Source organism: Chinchilla lanigera, unplaced genomic scaffold (assembly GCF_000276665.1).
Source record: "Chinchilla lanigera isolate Chin_1 unplaced genomic scaffold, ChiLan1.0 scaffold00051, whole genome shotgun sequence".
In the NCBI taxonomy this organism is placed as follows: Eukaryota; Metazoa; Chordata; class Mammalia; order Rodentia; family Chinchillidae; genus Chinchilla; species Chinchilla lanigera.
The window spans coordinates 16605933-16616858 of record NW_004955452.1 but is presented as its reverse complement, the minus strand read 5'-3'; the positions used below and the strand labels follow the sequence as shown (position 1 = coordinate 16616858).

The following is a 10926-nucleotide window of genomic DNA, read 5'->3' as shown; positions in this document are numbered from 1 at the left end:
TAATTTTTTTTTTGGTTTTTCTCCGGTACCGGGAACCGAACTCACGACCTTGCGCTTGCCAGGCAGGCGCTTTGCCACTGAGCTAAATCCCCAGCCCCTTCCTCTACTGTTAAAGGAGACAGAGTTCACCACCACTGCAGATGTTCAAATATGGGGGCTTTTTTGCTTCTTTTATCCTTCTCTTTTTGGTACCAGAAATTGAACTCAGGACCTGACGCTTGCCAGGCAGATACTTGTGCTGCTGAGCTATATCCCTCCCCAACCCCTCAAATATGGGTTTGTTAACGATGTGCAGGGATGTGGCAGGGAAAGCTGGCCCAGTTAGTTTCTGCGAGGCCAGGCATAGTGGCTCATGCCTCTAAGGCTGAGGGAAAAGGATCACAAACTGAGTCCTGCCCAGGCTAGTGACAGACCAGTATGATCTATGTAGCCAGACACTGTTTAAAAAATAAAACAGAAAACAAAATAAAACAAACTGTGAAGATTCCCTCTGACCCTAACATTCTACTTCTGAGCACCTGCCAATGATGTTATACAGCAACACTGTCCAACAGAATTTCTGGCAGTAACACAAGGATACTGTAACTGCTTGCACAATGCAACAGCCACATGTGGCTATTAAGCATTTGAAATGTTATTACTGCATCTGAGAAACTGAATTTATTTGTTTATTTATGTCTTTTTTGAGATGGGGTCTTGCTATGTAGTTCAGGCTGGCCTTTGACCCACTTATATAACCCATGTCAGCCTTTGAACACAAAGCAATCCTCCTGCCTCAGCCTCTTGAGTGCTGGGATTACAGGCATGTGCCACCATGCCTGGCAGAAACTAAAAATTTTTGTGGTGCTGGGGATTGAACCCAGGGCCTTGTGCATGCAAGGCAAGAACCCTACCACTGAGCTACATCCCCAGCCCAGAAACTGAAATTTTAAGTGTTAGTCTTAATTAATTTTTTTTCATAGCTGAAGTCAATTACTGTACTTGTCTTCTGGTTTGTTGAAGCAGTAAGTCAGACAACACTGGCCACGTAGCTGGCCATGAAACTCCAGCACTGCATTCATCTGAAGGGTACTCTCAATGAAGACTACTAATTTGGCCATTTTTATTCACCTTACTGTATTTCAGGACAGCCAGCTTAACCTTCTTTCTCTTATGCTTATTCTTCTTGGAAGTGGTGCAAAACTTCTTCCTTTTCTCAGAACTGTTACGGAGTCTCCATGCAAGATGCAGGGTGGACTCTTTGTAATCAAACAAAGTACATCCATCTTCCACTTGCTTACCAGCAAAGATCAGCTTTGCTGATTAGGAGGAATTCCTTATCCTGGATCTTGGCTTTTACATTTTCTATCGTATCCTAGGGTTCAACCTCGAGCATGATGGTCTTCCTCACAAGGGTTTTTACAAAAATCTGTATCTTGGTGGTGGTTCCACCACACGGCAGATCCAAAAGGCAGTTTTAATTAATTTAAAATTAAACAGCCACATATGACTAATGGACACACTGCAGTAATAGAGCAGGAGCCTGCTCTTATACTATGTGGATGAAATAACAACAAATTAAGATCTTTTCCAATATCATGACTATGGTTTAAAAAGTATTCATAAAGTGAAGGTGGGGAAGGAAAGAGCAAGTAAAAACAATTAAGATGTGTTATGTATATGTACCAACTCTATATGGTGAAAGTAACCATTATGTACTGCAAGCGTACTAATAAAAACAAAAATGAGACAATAATTACATCAACCGTCTTTCTGATTCAAAAATATAAAAAAAATAAGTATTTATAAGCAGTAATATAATGTATCCACTTTACTAACCTTATTAAAGGAAATCAAATCTAGATTGGGACACAGCCATTGTAAATATCATTCACAAACTCTTACTTAAAATGGCTCTCTACACCAAAGCATGCTTACCTGGAGAACTAGGTGCCGTGAGTGCTGAGGAGTGAGGCTGGCTTTCTGAAGTGCAAACTTCACTCTGATTGAGAACAACTTCTAAGTGTCTCCACCTCTGATAACGACTATATTCTTGCTTTATGTTCTGAAAAATTTGCTCTAATAAAAAAAGAAACAAATTTGAGCATTCAACTTTGTCATTTTTTTCAAACTTTCTTCAGAAGTTGGAGGCAAGGAAGGTCTTTTAAGTAGAGCTAAAATATTTCCTTTAGTATGCAGATGACAATCTCTTCCCCTTCCCATGTTATTAATATAAGCAAATAAAACTTTTTTTTGGTAGGATTGATCCCAGGGCCTTCTGGTATAAAGCATTCCTTCTATAGCCCCAGAGACAGTGTGCTCTTACTGCCACTGTTCCAGCAACACACAGAATAAGCCAGTTGTGGAGGCCTATGCATATACAGCACCCCATGATATGAGGCAGGAGGATCACAGGATCAATCCCAGGCTGGGCAATATATCAGTACCCTGGCTGGGTGCGGTGGCACAAGCCTATAATCTGAGCACTTGGGAGGCTCGGGCAGGAGGATTGCTTTGAGTTTTGAGGCCAGTCTGGGCTACAAAGTGAGTTCAAAGTTAAGCTTGAACTACATAGTAAAACCATGTCTCAAAAAGGCAAAAAAACAAAAACAATTTATTGGTACCCTGTGCCAAAATAAAATGAAAAAGGGCTGGGGATGTAACTCGGTGTAAACGTCCTGGGTTTACAATAAAAAAGAAAGAAAAAGCAAAAAGCTAGAATAGCAGCTATTTTGGCATAAGCTACTCAGACAATTCCTTTCACTTATTTTCCTATAGCAATGAAGACCAAATCTGTTGTTCCTTGGATGATTAGTACAATTTACAGTAAAAGAAATCTTTTACCCAAAAGGGAGTTATCTGTGATCTTTAAGTTTTACATTTTCACAAATGACAGTATTAAGGGATAAATCCCTTATCACCCAAGGTCTTTCAACAATGAAACATTTGTCCCACATGAGACTCATAAGATCTTTGGGGAAGAAGACAGAAAAAACAACAAGAACAAAACGCCCAACCTACTGTGTTCACAGCCTGGACCCTGACTATGGAAGGAGCTGAAATTTACTGCTTACAATTGATGAACAGGGCTTAGGCATGATTTTTCTGATCTTACAAAAGGCAAAATTTACTTGGACTCAGATTATTACTGAGACAGGGTAATCACACACAAAATTTGCTAATGCTACTATAAAAGTAGTCCAGTAAATGCCAATTACTAACTACCTTGAAGTACACTTCTAGAGACAACAAAGAATTTGGAAGGATGTGGTTTTCAAGTTTTTCATTTTTGTGGTGTAATAGTGTATTCACTTTCCAGATAATATAAAGCCTCCTAATAAAAAACCAAAACCCAGACAATTGCATCATTCTCTCCACAGGTCAAATTATTCTAATGTATACTTTGGTATGACCATACGCTGTTAGTGGTGGGAGCTGTTAACAATGCCATTTTGCTTCTTACTTATGTGACTGTAACCTTGGGAAATCATTCAGGATCTTTAGTCTAGTAGTTCTTCAATATAAACATCAAATGCCTATCTCATTAATGAGAATCAAAATCGAAGATTAATTAATAATGCCAAAATGAGTTGATGGTATGGTCCAAGAACCAACATGAATTCATAATAGCTTCAACACATAAATCAACTCTGTGACCTCCACCTAAAGACTGGAAAATTGTAGTATTAGCAGTGTTCTCCTTTAAGAGTGCTTATGAAGCTGCGATTTTAGGTCTTTGAATTTATGAAGTCTTCACCTCATTTTAAAAATGTATTATCCCTCAAGCACATACTTGCCAGATTCAAACAAGGATGTGAGGCACTGCAATGACTCAAAACAAGAAAGGACAAGTAGGAGGACAATGTCCATGAGAACAGAAGATCTTTGATAAACCTCGGCCTCCTCCTGTATGGCAAAGTGAACAAGTGGAAAGATACAACTCTGAAGCCAGTAGAAGGGCCACCGAATCCAAGACTCTAGACACGGTACCCACAGGAGAAAAACAAGGCCCATAAAACAGGAAACAGCATTTTTAAAAAAGAAAAATGGATCAGATGTGGTGGTACACTTCTGTAATCCAATACTTGGGAAGCTGAGGTAGGAACATTGTGAGTTCAAGGTCAGCATAGCAAGAGCTACCTCAAAAAAAAAAAAAAAAAAAAGAATTTTTTTTAACAGTGGATAAAAATTTAATACTTATGTCTTATTATTTGAGATTTTGCTTCCAGGTTTTATCAGGCTAGGCTTACCCATAAAATTCTACAGTGGTTCCCAGCAGCTACAAACTTCTTTTGCTTTTTGAGACAGAGTTTCCCTATGCAGTTCAGGCTGGCCTTGAACTCAATGATTCTCCTACCTCAACTTCCCAAGTGGTAGGATTATAGGTGTAGTCCACCACACTTGGCTTGCTACAAATTCTTAAATATTCCATTCAATGCCTTGCAAAAAAAACAAAAAACAAAAAAGCAAAAAAGAAAACCAATTTATTCTACTAATTCCATTTTCCATTACAATCTAGTTGCATCAAACTATTCTTTCCTTAATTTCTGGGCTTTCTGCCCTTTGCTAGACATTAGGTCTGTACCTTTGTCTCAAACCCTACTGAAGACCCAGCTAAAATGCTACCCCAATCCAGAAGGCATTCTCCAACTCTCAAACTACAATCAATTAATTGTTTTGTATCTAAGCTCCATGTTTATAAACACCCCCTTGAAGGCAATTCCATTCCATGCTGAGTATCTACTTATTAAAACCTCAAGTAATCAAAGGTTTACTTTTATAGGGGCATTTCACAAAAACTGCTCTATTATACATATCCTTTTTTAAAGGTGAATTTTTTTTAACCATTTGAGAGAAATTTACAACCTTTGACATAACTGTCATGTTATAAAATGAAGTTACTGATTATTAAACTCACTTTCCCATTAGCTGACTTTATTCTTAGTACATCAACAACATTCCCTCCCCCATTCTTCCTTTTTAATTCACAAGACATTTTTCACTTAAGCCAAAGTACAAGTATCAAATAAAAAAAAAAAAACAAGTACCAAATAATCAATCATTAACACTTGATATTTCTTTCATGACAAAACCAAATTTCAGTAAGCATTAAGAAACACATGCTGGGTGTGGTGGCGCACACCTGTAATCCCAGCAGTTTGGAGGCTGAGGCAGGAGGATGGTTGTGAGTCTGAGACTAGCCTGGGCTGCAAAGTGAGCTCAAGGCCAGCCTGAACTGCATAGGGAGACCCTCTCTCAAACACACACACACATACACACACACACACACACACACAAAGTTAAAAGAAACACAGGGTGAGGGCCAGGGATATAACTCAGTGGCAGCCAGGTGTGGTGGTGCGTGCCTGTAATCCCAGCACTCCGGAGGCTGAGGAAGGAGGATCACTGGGAGTTCAAGACTAGCCTGGGCTACAAAGTGAGCCCACGGCCGCCTGAACTGCACAGCGAGACCCTGCCTCAAAGACAACAAAAACAAAAACAAAACTCACTGGCATAAGCCCTTGCCTGGTAAGCCTGAGGTCATGAGTTCAATTCCTGGTACCAAAAAACAAAACAAAACAGAAACACAGGGCTGGGGGTGCAGGTCAAGGACAGCACTTGCCTATCATGAATGGATTTCATTTCTAGCACAATAACACAATTAATGTAAAGAAAATAAAAATAAGAACATAACTGAGGGGGTGAGAGGGTGCAGATCATTGGTAGAGTGATTGTTAAGCATGCCTTAGGTTCTATTCCTCTCAAAAAAGGAAAAAAAAATTTAATATAAAAGACCAGGAAGCTAGTTTGTAAAATCTTTGCAAACATTAAAGTTCTAACATTTAAGGAATAGTTTCTGAAGCTGGGCGTGGTGGCACACGCCTATAATCCCAGCACTTGGGAGGGTGAGGCAGGAGGATGGTTGTGAGTTCGAGAACAGCTTGGGCTACAAAGTGAGCTCATGGCTGGCCTGAACTGCACAGCTAGACCTTGTCTCAAAGAAAGACAAAAAAACAAACAAAGGAATAGTTTCTGGCTGGAGGGTTAGCTCAGCAGCAGAGTGCACGGTTAGTGTATAAGCACAAGATTCCTGGTACCAAAATAACCCCAAAAGGCAAAAAGTGATTTTATTATAGCTGCCATATTCAGATCTAGAGGGTACGCTGGGTGTATCAGCTCACCAGGCTGGGTGTGGTGATGCACGGCGGTAACTCCAGCACTCGGGGAGGCTGAGGTAGGAGGATGGTTGTGAGACCAGCCTGGGCTACAAAAGGAGCTCAAGGCCAACCTGAACTGCATAGCGAGGCCCTGTCTCAAAAAGACAAAAAAAAAAAAAAACAAAACAAACAAACAAAAGACCAGCCTGAACTGCATAACAAGACCCTGTCTCAAAAAAAGACCAAAAAAGGAAAAAAAAAAAAAAGATCTAGAGAGTAGTACTGAAGCAATAAAATGTTTACATAAAACCCATCACTTACACTTTTTGCAACTATCTAGATAGGTCCTCAGACTGCAGGATGAGCACACCTGTAATCCCAGCACTTGGGAGGCTGAGGCAGGAGGCTCACTGTGAGCTCAGGTAATTCTGGATATTTTATAACATCTCATAGTGAGACTTTGTATCAAAAAAAAAAAAAAAAAAGGGTCCTCAACAGAAAATAGATGGGGCAGAAAATAGATAGTTCATTTTGAAGAGAAGAAATCGAAAAAGATTATGTGACCTTCTTCAGATATCTGTAGGAGCAATGGAAGAAAAGAAAAACAACTCCAAGTGGACCGTATGATTCTTTTTTTTTTTTTTTTTGAGATGGGGTTACATTATGTTGCCCAAGCTAAAATGAACTGGGCACAAGCAGTCTTCTCAGTCTGCTCAGCAGCTGGGACCACAGGGCGCCCAACATCCTTCCTGCCTCCTGTTTTTTCAGATACTTTACAAGAAACTTTTCGAAGCATTATCTCATTCTGTGCATAAGGCTATACAACATTAAGTGGGGCCAGGGATGTAGCCCAGCAGTACAAGCACCTGCCTGGTAGCAAAAACCTGAATTCGATTCCCGGTACCCAAAACAAAAACCAAAAAATATTAAGTGGCCGGGCAATTTAAAGTAGAACAAAGTTTCTTATGCGGCAGGTTAGGTAATGGATTGAAGATTTAGGAAATGAACCTACTGGGATTAGCAAAGAAAGGAAAAACACCATGACACTGGCACAGAAAGGTAGGTCAAAGGCAAAGCGCAGAGGCACAGTTTGGAGAAAATATATAAAAGATTGACCAGGTGAGACAAGGCCAATAAACTCTTTCAATTCCAGGACAGAGTTGGGCCTGGTGGCACATGCCTGTAATCCCAGCACTCAGGAGGTTGAAGCAGGAGAATCACCACAAATGCAAGGCCGGTCTGAGTTACACAGGGAGTTGTCCAGGCCAGCCTGAACTACATCGTGAGGCTCTTATCTCGAAAAACCGAAAGAATTACAGGATAAAGACGTGAACATGGACAAGAATATAAAGTCCAGGAGACCACCTCGCTGCAGGGATCCTGAGTGTGAGAACTGGAGCCTGAAATTTGCATTATGGATATGCAGAAGGAGAAAACGAAGCCTAAAGGCACTGGGAATTGAAAGGAGGTGAGGAAAAAATTACTTGAAGGGGATTCCAAGGTTTTGCTTTAGCTTGAGAAACAGAAAAACACACAAAGAAATGACTCACCAGAATTCATTTTTGAGAGCCTCTCATTTCTGGGAACCCTTCAAAACTGGTGAATATTAATGCTAATGCACTCCCCCCCTCCTCACTACTGCAGTAAGATAGCTATCTACTGTCATACCAGCCCTTCTCTTTCCTAGGCCGAAGTGGAATGTCTTATCGAAGAAGAGTGCCTGTATTACAGATAGTTGGATTCCTGCTACCAGAACCTCTGTATGTTGAAGCAATCTCAAATTCCAGCTAACGATCTACCGACTTCAAGCCTTATATGGTACAAGACAATAGCCATACAATAAAACATGGCCAGTGCGTTTTAAAAATGGTCAGGTTGAAATCGGACTCTATGACTCTTGCATCAGTCTTCGTCCCTAAAGACATCTGGAAATCAGGTCTCCCGACAAGCTACCGTACCTTGCAGAGCAGCATACACTCACGCCCCTTCCCAATCACCCGCAGTCACCCGCCCCTCTCAAGGCCGGGTTCGTGAGCAGAATCCAATTTTCCACGGCCCAAAGGATCTGCAAGGCGGCCCGGTGCAGCCGAAGCAGGAGGGGCTTCAGGGACAGCGTGAGGCCCGAGAGGCCAGGGGTACTCCCATCTTCTTGACGCCCACCCCTTCCCTGCTCTCCAGCTCCAGGAAAACCGAAAACTGACACTGTGAGGCCACTACCCTTTCCCGGATGTCTCCCTTCCCCGGAAGCAGCCAGGCCCAGCGGCACCCCAGTTCCCTTTTCTCAAGGCAAAGAAGTGGTCCCTGGGTGAATTCGCCCTTCGTCCACGACCCCCTCCCACCGCCCCGAGGGCCTGAGCCTGGCTTCCTGCCAAGCCCGCCGCCGCGCAGGTTACCCGGAGTTGGAAGGCGCCGCTCGCCGCCGGGCAGGGCGGGCTGCTGTAGGGTCGGCGGCGGGGTCTGCGTCTGAAGCGGCTGCGGCGGCTCAGCGTCCGGGGGCCTGAGGCCGGGAGTGGGGCCGGGCAAAGGGGCGCAGCGCCGCCGCTTCGGGGAACCGGGGCTCAGCAGCGCCGCCTCGAACTCCATGGGCCGCTTTAGTGTCGCCCCGCACGCCATGTCGCTGAGGGGCCAGAGACCAGGAGCCGATGCGAAGACAACTTCGGCCCAAGCTCCGGCTCCTCAGCGGGGCTCACTGGCCAAGCCGGCTCCAATGGCGCCGCCAGCACCCGGCAGCGCCGCTGGCCCCGCCTCCTGTGACGTCACGGGTATTCGCCACCGCCCGGCAGGGGGGGAACCGGAAGAGGGCCGCTCCGGGAGGTTTGTCCGCGACCGCCCGGCCCTCGGCGCCCCTGCTGAGGAAGTGGAACGATCTGGGCGGAGAGCGTGGTCGCCAGGCAACCTCGGGAAGACCCCAGCCCCGCCTCCGCCCCGCCCAGGGTCCCATCCCCCACGCCGGGGCCTTCTTGCCTTGGGTTTTCGCACCTGCGCGGCGCGGGCATGGGGGAGGGGAGAGCTTGGAGACGGAGCGAGGGGGGACACCGGGAGGCGCGAGGGTCAGGGGGCTCCCGGCTCTGTCACTTGTTCTGGGAGGCTCTTGTCCACAGGATAAAAGGGCGATTGTATAAGGTCATCGTGGGCATTCCACTGGGACCAGGGAAATCTGCTCTTAAGCATAAACGGTTATCTGAGGATGAGTGTTAGGAAGACCACCCACCCCATGAAATTCTGGGTAAAAACTGTGGAGAGGTGTGTTTGTGGATGTATAGATGACCCGCGCCTTAAGGTAGGTTTGTTACATAAAGAAAGTTAAAGACAAACAGAAAACAGCCCAGCGGTGTCAGTGGTAGGAAATTCCTACCACTGTACCGTAGCTGTTTTGTCATTCTCGGCAGTCGACTCGGCAGCTCAGGAAGGTTCTTGTCAGGACTGTCTGAGTTGCCTGCAGCAGTGCCACCGGAAGGGTGCTGTTGATATTCTGGAGAATGGATAGAACTCAGGAAGCTTCTGCTTTTAGGAACTGTATGCCCTTGATTCTCCTGCAGAGCGGCTCCAGAGCTTCCAACAGGTCATCAGCTGGATCCGTGATCCAAAGAAAGGTTAAAGACTTTTTGTAACTTCATATGACATAATGACCAGGCCTCCTGGGATCCATCTTCAGCCGCTGTGGTGGATCACCCGGAGCAGTCCCGATGCCCAGTCAGCGTGCCCAGTGCCTGAGCTGGAGAGGGCGGCACAGTCTCCCACCATCTCCAGTCCCTCCCCTTTTCTTTTTCTTTCTTTTTTTTTCCTGTTACATTTTTCTGGGTCTTCTTCAGTTCTCCAAAATTCTTTAAAGATCCTGACATAGGTCATGTAATTTTGCATTTATCTTTTTTTTTTTTTCAAATCTTGGAATCCAAACTAGGGCCTTGTGCACACACTCTACCACTGATCTACGTTGCCAGCCTGTGTTGTTTATTTTAGCCCATCTGTTTTCCAGAAGACAGTAAAGGAGGTTTACAATAGGGTAAAAAACTAGAATGTTAGGTCCAAGCTGGACAATGTGGTGCATGCCTGTAACCCCACACACAGGAGTATGGCAAGGAGTTCCAGACCAGCTTGGGCTACACAGTGAGTTCAAGGCCAGCTTGAACTGCATAATGAGACACTTTCCCAACAAAAGAAAAAAAAAAAATTAGGTGCAGAAAAGACTTAGATCATAATTATCTTGGAGTTACACATGATTATAACTGAACTTGAAATTTAGTCCTAAGTTTCCTGGATTTCAGGGCAAAAAAGCACAGGACATGCTGAACAGATTTTCTCATTTGAAAGGTTCATCAAAGGAGAAAATCATACTTTTGCTTTTTCTTTATCACTAAACTCTGAAGTTAGTTTCTTTCTTTTGTGACTTAGGAAAGAGTGAGCGATGTAATAAAGCAATCAAGACTATGTGAACAACAAATACAGCAGCAAAATTCATATGGATATTTCTTATGACCAATAAAAGCCACATACATAAAAAGCAACCCAATATGGCATGGTGGTGCACACCTGTAATCCCAGCACTTGGGAGGCTGAGGCAGGAGGATTGCTGCGAGTTCAAGACCATCCTGGGCTACAAAATGAGCTCAAGGCCAGTCTGAACTGCACAGGGAGACTCTGTCCCAAAAATAAAAGCAAAAAAAAAGCAACCCAGTGATAGTTATTTTCTAGGGCACTTATTTAATGTGGTCCCAGTAACTTGCTTTTTCATGGTATAAACAGGTCCAAAGTTAGAGCTCAAGGAGTTTCAAAAGTATTTTCTTTGGGT

General features: G+C 43.9%; 1 protein-coding gene and 1 pseudogene across 1 annotated transcript in view; both read right to left on the bottom strand.

Moving 5' to 3' along the window:
- Akirin1 (akirin 1) overlaps positions 1-8879 on the bottom strand; it is a 16397-nt gene extending 7518 nt beyond the window's left edge. The window contains exons 1-2 of the mRNA XM_005395237.2: positions 8531-8879; positions 1918-2058 (exon numbers count right to left, since the gene is read on the bottom strand). Of these exons, the coding sequence (XP_005395294.1) occupies positions 1918-2058; positions 8531-8750 (361 nt within the window). The 5' untranslated portion in view covers positions 8751-8879. The remainder of the gene's footprint in view (positions 1-1917; positions 2059-8530) is intronic.
- On the bottom strand, positions 908-1456 carry LOC102008374 (annotated as a pseudogene).
- Positions 8880-10926: the final 2047 nt, after the last annotated feature.